This window comes from Megalops cyprinoides, chromosome 5, assembly GCF_013368585.1.
Source record: "Megalops cyprinoides isolate fMegCyp1 chromosome 5, fMegCyp1.pri, whole genome shotgun sequence".
NCBI classification, from domain to species: Eukaryota; Metazoa; Chordata; class Actinopteri; order Elopiformes; family Megalopidae; genus Megalops; species Megalops cyprinoides.
The window spans coordinates 37,042,059-37,057,466 of NC_050587.1; the positions used below are offsets into that span (position 1 = coordinate 37,042,059).

General features: G+C 42.8%; 1 protein-coding gene across 2 annotated transcripts in view; it reads left to right on the forward strand.

The window, feature by feature from the left end:
* The window catches only part of LOC118777460 (astrotactin-2-like), a 286,377-nt gene that overhangs the window by 170,821 nt on the left and 100,148 nt on the right, over nucleotides 1–15,408 (forward strand). For both annotated transcript variants that reach the window (XM_036528373.1, XM_036528374.1), the window contains one exon: nucleotides 11,353–11,503. In XM_036528373.1, coding sequence (XP_036384266.1) covers nucleotides 11,353–11,503 — 151 coding nt within the window. The remainder of the gene's footprint in view (nucleotides 1–11,352; nucleotides 11,504–15,408) is intronic.

Below are 15,408 nucleotides of genomic sequence, written 5' to 3' on the forward strand. Positions count from 1 at the left end.
CAGTGCATTGAATCTCTCTGAAGAAGCATTGGAGGCATCTTGAAGTGCCACTCAATAAAGTTAACTGAGGGAGGAAATGTGTTCTGCGTCCAGAGCCGCTTGACTAGAGGCTAGCTTGAGCCTGTGCCAAAAACAAAGATTTCAAATCCCGCAAACCAGGAGGGCCTTACTTGAGCAGAATGGAGTCATGAGACTTCAGGCATAACATGCTTAAATTAAACAGAAACACAGTCCCGCCTCGTAAATACGTCATTACTAATTGTACTTGGACAATACCGTGAATGTACTTGTTCTGGGCTCGTGATGCTAACTCATAATATCTCTGCAGTACCGTGTAATATTGTGTGCATGATTGGAAGACGTGTGCTTCATTCTCTTTAAGGTGTGAAAAAGAAAACAAAATTAATCATTTTGCAAATCAAGGGGTGTTGGCATAAGTTTACTGTGGTGCTAAATACGACATGAATTCAGATACCAGAAAGTGTAATACTGTTGTTTAGCAAGTTATAATTTTATTCATTGGGAGTTTCCTGTAAACATTGGCCTCTGCTGCCAAAGAAAGCAGAACTCATATGCCTCTGTTCCTGAGCTGAGTGGTGAACGGGTTTGAGGGTGTTTGTGGCTATATGACAAATCAAACTGTAGATTTGGTCATAGTCTATGCCTAGCATTCCACCTCTTCCCCAGAGCGAGTCTGACAACCTTTTTAGCTACTGTAGCATATTGCCTGTCAGATACGATAATTAACTCTCTTACAAATCTACCCAAAAAGTAGTCAAAAAATCTAATTTCTAATTTCCCTGAAAAGCTTTAATTCACCATGCACAAGGTGTGAGCTCTACCTCCGGTTCTCAGTAATTAAGGCAGAAGGTTTGCATCTTTATTCTACTGCTGGTAAGTATAGATTTGCCATGTGACAAATGGGATATGCCATATGCTGTATTATTTAAAGGCTCTGGCATTAAAAAGGCATGCATTGCATTCTGCATTTTTAATTAAATATAATTTCTCCCTCATCTCCTCTGAGCAGTATAACCTACTGTGTTCACAATGAAGTACGATGTTGGTTCATATTTTATTTCATGGGTGTAGTTGTACTGTTAAAATGCAGTTAATAAATGTGTTATTACCTGTTCATTAAGCATGGCTCATGACATTTTCTTTTCAATAGGTTACAAACAGATAGTGAGAAGATAAAATAGGTTTATATTGAGGGTTTGTTTCTGTCAGCTAATGTGTGGTATTTACTTAATCACCTTGTTATAAGATACAAACAATTGGTACAATTTTGTAAATGTGTCATGCATAATAAATACATGCTCACATACTTATAAAAGGTTTCCAAACTGTTTAAACAGGCTGAAAATAAACTGTGACCGATCTCAAATTTCACTTGTTTTCTTTAAATGAATTTTTCTCTGTTGTTTCTCCCTGACTGACAGTATTTCAGAGTAAACAGTCATGAATGTTGATTTGGTAAATAAAGGCAAGCAATCAGTGTGTCCAATTTAGTGCCTTGAGCATGTTAAAATAATGTTTCTTTCACAGCCGAATATTTAATTCTCCCCGGTTATCATTTTTGATGGGCTTGTTGACTTGTTGTAAGTCACATTATTCATATCTGATAGTTTCCTTTTTAAAAAATCTCCTTCAGAACGACCTTTTCTTGTTTACTCAGTTTCTCTTTGAAATGTCCATGCAAACATGGCTGCCTAAGAAATGAAAATTTAAACCAGAATATGTTTTTTTGTGAATTTGTGAATGGAATTGACTGTCTTTCTCAGGGTGGTAAAATATTCCTCACAGGAGAGGAGGGAGGGTCAGGAAATGGTGAAAGATGGTCACTCACAAAGAGCATTTTCCCCTCAGCTTTGCCCTATCCACAGTCTGAAGTAGGATGATGGTCTTTTAAAAGGCAACATCAATCACATTCTCCCTTATCATGTCCTGACACTTGTTGGAATTGTAAATGGAAATGTGAATTTCACCTGCTTTCAGTCAAAACCATCATGTCATCTGAAAGTGCTATTCAGTGCCAAAAGGAAAAGCTCCATATTAAAATATAATAATCCCTGGATTCAACAAGTAACTACCAAGCCACCGTAAGGGAAAAAAGGTCCTTCTATTGCTTGGTGCAGGACCAATCCCAGAAGGTTTATTTTTGTTTTGTTTTCAATGAATAGCTTCTTTGCTTAAGACGGCTTGGCAGTTTTAATTGAATCCAGGGGTTAGTATCAAATCACTGGTTTGTTTTTTAGACTTTCATAAGATGATGCTGTTGAAGAACATATGGTAATATAATGTCACCGATTTATAGCTGCTATTATGCAGATATGATTTTGCTGTTTTCGTTTCTTCTTATTGAGTTGGAAGACAGTGTAGCATAGTGGTTAAGGAGCAGGGCTCCTGACCAAAAGGTTGCCGGTTTGATTCTCCACTGGGGCACTGCTGTTGTACCCTTGGGCAAGGTAATTATCCCACACTTGCCTCAGTAAATATCCAGCTATGTAAGTGTATAACATTGTAAAAATACTGTAACTAATGTAAGTCGCTTTGGATAAGAGTGTCTGCTGAATGCCAGTTAGTAATGTAATCTAGCATGTATTATTTCCATACATGTTGAGCATTTATTCAGAAAATGTGTATATATGTGTGTTTGTTTTTGGTGGGATCTTATTTATATTGCTTGTAAAGCAGCAGGGACGTGACTTTGTGTATTCTCTCTGAATTTCATTTCTGTCTAAATTGCAATTAATGCGTAATGCTAGACGGCGCTTGAACCCGAGCCGCCATGCGTGGCCGTGTCTTTGACGGGCTGTGACGAGGCATTAGCAAACAGAGGGTCACGCGTTGTCACACGCGGTTCTGCTCCGTTGCAGAACGGCGGAGCAGGGAGACATCTCTGGCGGCGCATTTTGAAGCATGCGACAGAGGGCAGGCGAAGAGGAAGGTAGAGACCTCACTCGAGTCATACCTTTTAGTAGTTCCAAAGTGCTATCACAAAACAGACAAAACAGCTTATTTGCACTGCTTGAAGCAATGATGCTTGAGTCTAGCCTGGGTATACCTGTGGAAGGGAAGAAGAGTTCTGTTTCTGCATTAGTAGGGTGTGTACCTGTGCAAGGGAAATGGAGTTTTGTTTCTGCATTAGTAGGGTGTGTACCTGTGCAAGGGAAATGGAGTTTTGTTTCTGAGTGAGTGGGGTGTGTACCTGTGGAAGGGAAATGGAGTTTTATCGTGCTGCAGAAAGAGGGTGTTTTTATGTTGATTTTATTTGGTGCTGTTTCATTATTGCTTTAAGAGAACTTACAGTAATAGGGAGCAGTGTGGAGCGAGGGTCTATCAAATATAAGAGACGATGGCATATGTTGGGATTACACCACACAGTGTGGTAAGCTGTGCACTACAAGTACCGTGAAATGCATTTTGTAATGAAATAATTGTACAAAGCCACTGTAGGGTACACACCGAGTTGAAGAGCATTTACCAACACACCCACTTAAAATGAGTTGCACCATAGAGTAACAGTCATTTAGGCATTTTCTGCCTTTACCGTGATTCACAACCCAACTTTCACATTGTTATGATTGGGTTAATGCTGGGTGTGGGTGAGATGGCATTAGCTTTATATTGCCAAGGGCAGTAGGTATCCAGATCTGCGTGGCTTATTGACACCCTCATGAATAAAAGTAACTTTTTAAGTGCTATTTCCCCCACCACTTCAACACCATGGCAACATGACTCCTACTTGTTATCGCCAGAGCAACGTAACCCTTAGCTGCTATATTGCTGCTCAGGCTGACAGGTTTTCCTTTTGGTCCGCTGTGATTTAGGCTAGGTGAGAAACTAACAGGCATCAATGTGCTGCTTTGTGCAGCGCCACATGAAGGTATCAGATTAAAGTGGAAAATGCCACAGAGATAAGTACTGTTCTTTGTTAGCAAGCCCACAAACACACACACACACACACTCTGGAGTTGCTGTCGCACTTAGCTTTGACCACCCCCATGGAACAGCGGTCTTCCTCGTGTTCCGGAACTGTTTGCTCGGCCCCCTTGCGTGCACAGTGCGAAGCGTCTCCTGTGGGCTCAGCTCAAAAGAACCCGCTCTGGAATAAACGCCGGTGCCCCCAGGAGTCCTGCTTCCTCATCCTGGAGCTGGTGCAGAGGGGCCAGAGCAGTCTCTCCCAGGCCGCCAGTCAAGTGGGAAGCGCCCACAGTGACAGCCGCAGACACACAGAGAGGGCGGAACTACGCCCTGCAGGACGGGAAACGCCATTAAATTCCCCCTTCCTGCCAGCTCTGTAGAGCTGCAAGAAGAACATAAGCGGAGGCCACGATTGGGTGTAGGCTGAAGAGCCTCTTACAATGATAAACCTCGTTGAAAAACAGATGGCATTGTTTGGCCTCGCCTAAATGTGTAGCCCGTGGAGGTTTTCCGGCAGCTGCCATCAAAAATAAGATGGTAACAAATTTAGGCCTGCATTTCTGCTCAGCATGTTGTTAAAGTAATTTATGAAAGGACATCACCATGATAATAGTTTCTGTATCTGACTCCTGATCTGGTCTTGCGTCGGTGGAGAGAGAGGAACTACTCTGATCTGATGTGTGTGACTCTGTGTCACTGTGAATTGCCATTCGAAAAGAGCACAACATGAGCAGATTCATAAAGTAAACAAAAGATCATATTGTGTATTCTCAAATTAATCGTGAGCATCTCCACGGAAACAGAACTCCAGCAATTGTGCTCTTCTCTGGCCACCTGTGGCTGTTTCTATAAAATGATACACTTCCTTTGATCCTCTTTCTCTCTGCCGTTGTTACCTGAGAGTTGTTACCAGTGTTGTATCATCAATCGTTGACATTTGCATACAGTTATTTAACTGGTTAGATGGCCAGGATCATTGCTAAGCCCTTTATGTTAGTCTCCTATCAATCTGTGATGAGTTTGGGGATATGTTTTCATGCATCACTCATGAATCCACATAGGTGGTGGCAAATTTAGACAGCTAGCAGGCAGTTATATGTCATATAACCTATATAAATGTTCTAGTGACTCTGAGTCCAGTTAAGGAAAGAACTCTCCTCCAACACCCACATCATATGAACCTACAATGGATAAAATGAATGGAGAGTGGGGAAGATGGACTCACATCCTCTTTGCTTTCTTTTCACCTTATTTATTCATTTTTATTCAGTCTGTCTTTTCCCCACACACAGTTTTAATGAATATAAAGCATTCCTACTTGAGGCAGAGAGCAGAGAGTTTAGCTGCTGATGAAATCCCTTTCATCGCTGCATACATCTCAGTTTTATTTAATTTCCTGTCATCACACCTTGTTGTGCCAATTAAAAATGTTGGATTTGTCAGACAAGTTTCAACAATTTTTGAATAACGCATATGTCATTTAAAGAAGTAATGCTTTTACTTCTTTAAATACCTATGGTGATCTAATATGATAAGCATTGCATGTAGTCACTGACTCGAAGCTCAGTGATGGGTCCTTGAATCACTAACATGTCATCATCATGCACAAAGAACGTGGAGCATAGTGTCCTCCGTAGTCAAAAGACCCTGTTTGACAAGTAATCATTGAGTGTGTGCACATAATGAATCCACTTGTGCATTTTTTTCCCTGCACGCTTGTATCTGTGAGATCATGTGCATGTGCACATGTATGAATGCACATACACATTTGTCCTTGCATGTTTCAGTCTCTCAGAGAGTGTATTTGTGCGCGTGTGTATGCGTGTATGTGTGTATGTGCATGTGTGTATGTGTATGTGTGTGTGTGTGTGTGTAAATGTGGGCGGTGTGTGCCTGCACAGTCTTATGCTGAAGTGTGGTAATGTAATTATGAATGAGGATCAAGATGTCTTCAGTCAGATTACACAGATAAGCACATTGCAGTATTGGCAACATTGAAATACACATTAGATTGATGTTTCTTGGGTCATCAGATTCAAAAAAAAAATTTTTCGTTTTCAGTTCAACATTCAGGAAGCTTATTATCCCCCACCCACGTAAAACCTCTTAGAAATTCTTGAGCAATATGATGCATTACAGTGAAGCACAGTGAATTGTGTCTGGAGTTTTTATACCCCACCATCATAATCATTGCTTGGATGCATCTAAGGGCTGTTCAGACACCAAACACACAAACCACAGTTATTGAGTGGCCATTATGGAGCTGCAGGCCTTGGGAAGGAACAGCCCAATGGCAGAATGGACTCAGATTGTCACAGCACTCTCATTGGTTACTACGGCAACAACTATTGTGATGCTGACACTCCTCTGAGATTGCATTGTATACACAGTAAAAGATGTTTTTTTCTTAGATAGAAACTGATTCATTTCTTTTACTGCAGAGCACAAAACCCAGTCGGCCTGTCCATTGAGACCTGGAATATTTAGGTTGATACCTGCTTTGCAGGTTAGAGGGATACAGAGACAACAAGGAGCCCACTCCTTCCAAGGTAGAAAAGGAGACCCACACCAAGACCTTGTAGAGATTGTTCCCGTAGAAGACATCTATCAGGGTTGTCTTTGGCTTGCAGCCCGAGGAAGGGATTGTGCGCACACACACATACACACAACCACACACACATTTATACACACACACATACAACACACACACTCACACATACATATTTTAGGTAAAGAAGCTAGCAGCATCAGCCAGGTTTACATAAGTGTGTGGCAGAAGTCCAGATTTTCACTGAAAATCACCTGTTCTCAAAATAACTCAAGGCCTGAAGTACCAAAAGACCCAATGCAAAAGACCCTCAAACAAACCCCACACTGAGAGATTTAAGACCTAAAGAAAATTGGCTCCCCCCTTTCCTTGCAGAGGGCCAAAATGTGTCTCAGTTCCTTTTCTTCATGCCTTATCTCCCTCCAGTATGCCCTAAGCATAGGCACTTAAGAGTCACCTTGTTAATACAGCCCTTTAATATAACAAAGTTGTCAAATGAAAGACGCAAGCCCCGTTTTTTATTGTCTTCTCTCCCTTGTGTACCCCGGTAACAGCTTGCTGTGACAGGGCCGGCAGACGTCTCTGTTTTTATTAGCAATAAAAGTTAATGTAGAGGGAGCTGCGGCGTTCCGAGCCCTCAATCACTGGCGCTGACAAGACGGGCCCATCGGAGCGGACTCGTCAATTAGCCCCAAAACGCTCTCGATCATCAGCCCGGCTCGGGGGCCGATGCCCACACGACGTTTTCTTGAAATGAATCACCTCCGTGAATCCACCGATACGCTGTAATTGCACCAATCTGACCACCCCGCCTCACCCAGGGACCTTATCTTTTTTAAATGATATACATGGATTTGTTTTGCTGAAGCAGAAGGAGGTCATGTGACGACAGAAGAGCACAGTGATTATTAAGGAAAAAAAATAAGATGCATAACAATGTTCCGTAAGGTAACCTCAAACCAAAGAGGCCCTTCTGTGTCTGAATGTGAATATTAATAAAAACAAAAGGGAGGACAGCCCTCCGGGGACAGAGGTGTTCACCCTTGAATAAGGTCGGCTGAAATGGAGAGGCTCTTCTGGGTTCCGGTTCACTGCGCAGATAGCGGCCGCTCTCCCTTATCTCCGGTTTCCCGGCGCTTTCAATCTGGCAGCGTACCGCCAGGCCAAGGTGAGGATGGCAAGGGCAGCAGCGTGTCTTGGGCGGGCGCTCTGACCTCTGACCCCCATCTCCCGTGGTAACCCCCTTCCTGGTCCAGCAGTTGCCCTAGGGCAGCTCAGATAGGAGCCATTAAGAATTCAAGCACTCCATAAAAGATAGCCACTCTCCTGAGCTCCTGAGCTGACATCCTGTGTTTTGCAAGAAGTCATCTATCTACTGCTCTGACTACCCTGCAGGAAGAGGGGCAGTTTAGTTGCGGTCCCCCCGCAGGGGGGTCCATTAAGGTCCTGGCAATTACGTTATATAATCATCACCTGCAGGCAGAGGTTTGGTTCAGTTACAGTCACTAAAGAGGATGAATTATACACCCTCCAATGAATTTGGTGTGTGTCTGTTTGTGTATGTTTGTGTGTGTGCGTGTGCATGTGTGTGTGTGTGTGTGTATCTGTGTGTCTACACCAAATACAGCAGAGAGGTTCAGTCAATAATTTCCATTATGACTCAAAAAAAAGGGATTTTCTGTGTTCAGCAGGAAATCGAATAAGAAATGTTTGCAGTTTGTGGGTATGCGGAGACAAGGGTCAAATAAAATCTGTAGCAAATTTCCCACAAATAACTAATCTGTTGTGAAAGCAATCATTTACGCAGAACAACCCTTTGCGAAAAACGAATGATTGGGCATAGAAGTCCCCTCTAAGTTCATGGCAATTTATATAAGGAATTTAAGTTGTTAAAGACTGTTTTTTACTGTAGTTCAAGATTAAAACCCTAAACTCTCTCTGCGAAGAACGCTACACTGAAGCAGGGCTGAGCTCTCTTTTTAGAATGATGAATAAGCTTTAGACAGCCGCCGCCATCCCCTAAATTGCAGATATTAACTGCTTTAGTATTCCAAGACTGGGTCTGTCTGCTGGATTTATCATATAAATGAAATTCCATTGTGCGTTTTTCTTCTTTAATAAAGGCATTTTTTTGTGTCCATCTTAAAAGTTGAGAAGCAAAGTACTTTAGTAAGAGATTACAAGGTGTTAAGATGGACAAAGAGAACAATCTTCATCAGTTTTTGCCATTTGTGCAAAGTATTCAGAGCGTCTGAATGAAAAATGGTACCCCTTTTTTGCTCATTTTCATGGAGGCTAAATACGGTCACCATCTTAACTTATCTTGCGCTTGGGTCGTGGGTGAAAAAATAGTGGTGGCTCTTCTGATTATTGGCAGAAGAACTTTGGCACTTTCCTTGGACATTGTCTTTATTAATTCCATCATACACCTTAACAAAAATATGTACACTCATAAGTATATTATCGATTATATCTTACAGCATTTGTAGTCACTTTTAATCCATAGGTTTTAAAAATAAGGTATTCCTTTTGTTTATCAAGCTAATATAGGTGGTGCAGATGCAGTTAGCAGGACCTAATAGAATGTCCTGTTTTTCCGTAAGCTATGTAATTATGCTGTTTAGTGTGACATCCATGGTCTGTGAAACTACGAATTTGCTATAGTTTTGATCTCCCTTTCATTCCGCAGTTATTAATCGTTTTGTGTGTTTTGTACGTTAATCAACTGTGATTTATGTTTTATTATGTTAACCATCATGACACCTAACTGCAAAGTGACTTCACTGGTTTATTGGTTCTGCTTTGGGAGCATCGGGTGGACTGGCAGATGAGCAGGCAGAGGAGGGACTGAGGCACAGATGAGCTGGTGTCCAGGCAGGGGCCCAGAAGACCTGCTTGTGTGGGTACATTTGGCCCAAGCCTGGGCACGGCTTCATCGTGTGCCAGTGCGGGTTTAATTACTTGTTAATTTCCTGCAAAATGTCTGTGGTCACCTGCATAAAGATCCCTGTCACAGGCAGGCCCTTAATCTGAGGAGGCAGTCCCCGCGCATGGTGCCAGCCTCCTTACCATGGGAAATCATGTTCAATTACGCTCTGAGCCTTTTGATCAGGCGAACAGAAGCCACTGTCAGTAGGCCCCTCGCCGCTGTCATGGATGCCGAATCCCACCTGTTCCTCCCTCTGTCGCACAAGCGACCCCTTCCCCCGCCCCCCCCATACGTAGAGCCAGCTTCCTCGTCTCTCACTCTCTCTCCGTCTCCTTCCTCTTTCCCTCTGTGTCTCGTTGCTCTTTCTTCTGTTTGCCCGGGCTATCTGTGCGATCGGAGGGATCGGTGTCACTCGATAGCATCGCTGGAAGCGCCGCGGCCCCCGGAGTGCCGCTCCTCCTTTCCTGAGGCCCTTTCGTGATTATTCACGGCAAACAGGAGAGCCTCATTCTGCATTCCCATTCGCACCTGAGCCGGCACGCGTGCCGCGTCTGTATCTCACTCACTGATCGGCGGCTTGTTTGCCTTCTCCGAAGTGTTACATTCATCTCTCTCGCTCCCTCTATCTCTTCGCCTCTCACTCCATCTCACTTTCTCTCTCTCTCCATCATTCTCTCTCTCTCTCTCTCCCTCTCTCCTTATTTTCCTCTTTCCCTCTCTCTCTCCCCTCTTCTCTCTGCCTTCCCCTCCATCTTCTTCTCAGTCTGTGTCTCTCTCTCTCCCTCTCTCCATTTTTCTCAGCCTTTCTCTCTTTCTATATTCCTTTCTCTCTCTTTATATTTTTAGCTCACCCTCTCTTTATCCCTTTCTTATCTAGCACTGCCTTTCAATCCTTCTTTGTTTCTGCCTCTCTGTCTCTCTCAGCATCTTTCTCTTTATTCCCCTCTCTCCCTCTCTCCCTCCCTCCCTCTCTCACTCTCTCTCTCCCCCCTTTCTCTCTGTCTCTCTCTCCCTCTCCCCCGCCTCTCTCTCTCTCTCTCTCTCTCTCCCTCTCACTGTTTTGAGAAGCAGTAACAGTCACAGAGGCCGGGGCCCTGCTGCCTATATAGTTGTTTCCCAGTCTATGTGGCCTCTCACTCGGGCCTAAATTGTATCATGAAACGCACCCGTCCGTGGTCCAAACCGATATGAATGTGCCAGAGTTTTACAGTCTCACATGGCGGCCTCCTGCTCCTTCATAATTTACCACAGTAAAAGTTTGTGAGGAGGGAACATTAACAACTGGATTATAAAACATGGCAGTGGGCTTCAGCCCCTAAAGAGGAGAGTTTAGCTACAGTGAAGTAAAGTGAAGAGGTTCAGCACTAGAAATAAGAAATAAAAGACTGCTTACACTATTTTTATGCTTTTAGCAGTCAGTTTAGAGCCAGACATCCAGCTGCACTTCATATAACCTGCAAGTCATGATCTCCACTTGTAGACCCTTATGAAAAAGCCTTTTATTCCACTTTATACCAGTATGTGGTTATATTTGTGTGTGTGTGTGTGTGTGCGCGTGCACGTGCACATACAGTGTAAATGATATATTTATACATTTATACATCATAGTATAGTTATATGTATTCCTTCTTACGACTATCTTCTGTGAAATTGTGTACATATATTATTATGTAATACAAATGAGAATGTATGTACTTTTACAATGTATTGTGTGCATTGAATTCTATATCTAAAGGTGGCTCTTGTGTATAGCTCACAGTTTATGTTCAGAAACAAATGTGGATATCAAAATATTTGACACATGTTGAAATGTTCTTGAATCTGTGAATTTGATATGCTGACAAATAATCCCTCAAAATGGACGAGGCACCTGTAGGTGTGTTTCATGTTCCTTTGTGTGGTAATGTTTCTCATGTGTGCCTCTGTGCCTTTTTTTTGCTGCCCAAAGGGAGGAAGCCATCATGTCGACGTACTTCGAGACTGTGGATGACCTGCTGTCTTCCTTTGGTCCGGTACGAGACTGCTCCAAGGACAACGGTGGCTGCCGGAAGAACTTCAAGTGTGTGTCGGACCGGAGGGTGGACTCCACAGGCTGCATGGTACTGTAGGACCTTTTCTTTTTTTACTGGGGGCTGCTGGGAAATTGAGTTTTTCAGAGGCAGGATTGATGGGGCGGGGCTTGCCCACTCTATTCCTCATTAGGGATGTGCATCTCAATCACTGAGGCCGATGCAATACACATCTCGATGCAATGCCAACGATCCGATACATTGAAGATACATATGAAGCAACTACTAATGCGATACGATATGATTCACCCCTATTGTGATGCAGTGCAATTCGACACGATTTGATTCAACACAATGCGATTCAACGTGATACGATGCGATGCAGAAGAATCTGATGCCATACCAATTCAGTATGGTACAGATAGTTTGATTTTATTTCTTTGGTTCTTCATAAGCAGACAGCAAATCATTAATTAACAAAAAAAGGGTTGGGTTTTCTGGGTTGAGATGCACTGTGGCCGTGGTATGGTCAGCATAGATTCCAGTGCTTTACGAGAGCTATAATGCCACATGGTCAGGCTGTGGTCAAGTCAGGTTCTTGAGCATTATGTTTTGTGCATCAGGCTAGCTATATTGTCGAGTTGTCATTGGTCATGGTACGGTCAGCATAGGTGTCTGAGTCTTAGGAGAAAGACTAGGTTGGCCTAGAAGGACCACACTAATCCCAGGTTTGAAGTTGGTGGAGTTATGGTCTAAGTAAAATGTTTTCCAATTATTTACTTTGCCATGGCTGTGGTAAGCTCAGGGTGCAGCTTTGCCAGGGTGTGGTCAGCATAGGTTTCCATGTTTTAGGAAGGCCACAGTATGGTCAGGTCTGGGATGGTTAGATTAAGGTTTTGTGCTGTGGGAGGGTCACAGAAAGGCCCCATGACAGGCTCTGCATCTCTGGAGATGGCTGGAGCAGGTGGATGCACGCCGTAGTTCCCGATGTGTGTGAGTCAGAGCGGAGCCGAAGACAAAGCTCCAGCGTAATGTTTGCACCTGTGTGAAGCTGCTGGCTGCGAGCCCCTCTCTCTGTCACAGCTGGGTGTAAATGCTAGGTCTTACGAAGAGCAGGTGTAAGGAGGAAGCTAAGACTCCTCTCCATGGTAACACCACAGTACCCTTTTAGGATAGATACCCTTATAAATCACTGCTGAGCCTGGGTAAATGAGTTTCAGAGCGCATGCTGAAAATGAGTTTTTCATGGCATTTTTCCACAGCCAAAAATAGTGTTGTCTGCTAGCTAAGGTTTGCCAAACTATAAGTGAATGATTATCCCCATGTGAGCATATATTTGACACTGGTATGTTGTCTGGGCTCTACAGATAGTTATAATTTATTGTCAGCAACACTTATTCAGAGTAAGCTTTCATTTTTACTCATTGTCCACTTACTCATTTCAGAATTTGCTAAACCAAGGATCTGTACAATGCTTCAATGCTAACACAATGCGTGGTCACAGTGTGGCATGATGGTAAGGAGCAGGGCTGGTAACCGAAAGGTTGCTGGTCTGTTTCTCAGCTGGGGCACTGCTGCTGTACTCTTGGGCAAGGTGCCTAACCCAGAATTGCCTCAGTACATATCCAGCTGTATAAATGGATAACAAATAACAACAATGTTCATGTAATCTACACAAGCTGCTCTGCGTAAGAGCATGTACTAAATAAGGATATTGTAATGTAATGTAATTCATAAACAGTTTGACCTACTTGGGAATCAAACTGGTGACCTTCTGGTGATGAGGCCACTTCCGTAACCAGTTCACCGCTCTTCGCCAGTTGCATAAATAATCCTAGGAAGTGTGAATGAAAGATAGCGTCTATTTCCGCTGTGCAGCCAGCTTGTTGCCTTGGTATATCAAAGGAAAAAGAGGAAATTTGAAAGGATGAAAATGCGCTGGTATCGTTTTGATTGCTCCTTTGGTAATCTCTTTTGCCAGCCCATCACCTCGGGATTCGTCTTGCTCTGCACCCCCGTGTCAGTGCCCCGGGATGTTAACGCCACGCATGGCTGGTCCGTGAACAAGTATTCTCTCATCTGAAGGCTTCCCAATTTATCAGCTGCTCAGAGAAATGGATAGATCTGCAGAAAAAAGAGAGAGAAAAAATAGATAGGAATTAAGAAGCAGATCCAATTAACTGGATCGAATCCATTTTGGCTGTTAGAGCACAGGTAAATTTAAAGACCTGCATTGGCATAATTACTCTAGCCTGATCCAGTCTGAGCCTGCACAGCACCACAGAGTTACTGTACCAGTGGGTTTTATTTGTCCGATAGCAGAGGGATGTAAATTGCCCCAACAGTCGAGAGGCTGAGCGGGAGTTTGGGAGGGCTTGACTTTCAAACCAATTAAACTTAAGTGCCTGTTGTCTCAGTCTTTGACAGACAGGTTCATCAGTTGTGGGTGGGGCCGCGCTGTGACGGGACTGACTGTGATTGGGTTCATCTGTTAGAGCGAGGGACAGATGCTGTTTTTCGATCACCTCCTCTCCCTCTCAGCTTTAACATTGATTGTTCAGGAACAAATGAGGCACAGGGGAGTGAATATAAATCGGCACGTATTGAATGAGGAGCAAATGCATGACTGACTCTCATGCCGATTCGTATGGGATTTCGGGGTTGTCATATAATTTGCCGTCCTCTCCGTCTTCCTCTCTTTGATCACCCATAAGGGAGTGCCCATAAAATATAAATAATAAGCATATGCCAATATGAGGGTGGAAGTTGGGAAAAGCCTTTAAAAACTTCATACTGTCCCAGTCTCAGCTATTCTTGGACTTGATCATCACTGTCAGTTATTCTGTTGATGTCTCTGTTTTTCATGCCATTCATAGAGTAATAAAAGAAGAAATAAAACTGAACTGAATGAAATAATCGTTCACTAGCTCTCAGGCTTGCTGAGAACTTTTTTTTTGTCCCTAGATTTTACAGTGCACTCACAGAGAATCAATCAATTATATGGTAATTTGGCTTTGGGGACTGTCAAAGCATTTATATTATTGTGTGATAAATGGGAGGTGAATATTTAGGATTATGTTTTATATGGCCACAGAGTAGCAACATTTTATCAATACTTCTGAATCGATCCAAATATTCAGGGGCAAAATGGTGAAATCTCACAAGCACAAATAATAATAATAAAAATTCTCCGGTCCAACAAACTTGATATTTTTTACTGCCAGTTAGGTAAAATAAGATTTTCTGTGCATTTTACCCTGCAGCCAATAAACAGCCTCAGCAACATTTGAGAGATTTCTGTTGACCACCACACTTGTTGGAAAATGTAATACATATGCGGCAGTGTAGCATAGTGGTTAAGGAGCAGGACTCGTAACCGAAAGGTTGCCGGTTCGATCCCCGCTGGGACACTGCTGCTGTACCCTTGGGCAAGGTACTTAACCTACAATTGCCTCAGTAAATATCCAGCTGTATAAAATGTAATACATCAAAATATAGTGCATACACCTGCAAAGTTCAAGTATTGCCATTTTCATCGAGTGTGTGGAGTGTGGTGAATATATTGCAGAACAGACAATCAAAATAATGCATGCTTACTATGCAATACATTTCATCTAGGAGTTTTTTTCATATTGTTCAGTCAAAATGTATTCTATCATCCTATTTAAGTATACTCATATTTTGTCTGGTGTAACTGATGTTTCAAGCGGAAGGGTAAAATGTGTTTTCTTGCAGTTTGCTTCTTCCTGAAAAGCTTGTTTTTTGTTCTCACTTAGTTTGACTTGTATCACAATTTTAACTTTAGCTGAAGTTTTCATTCTTTTCCGAGTCTTATCCTGCAGGCTTGAATCTTTTTTGCTGTGATACGCAGGGGATGTAAGAAAATATGGAAGGAGGTAGAAGGGATATTTCTGGAAACACAGACCTGGGGTCAGTCTGTAATAAAGTAAATCTCTTACCTTTTCCACCAGACCTTTTCCCTCAATGGAGAAAAC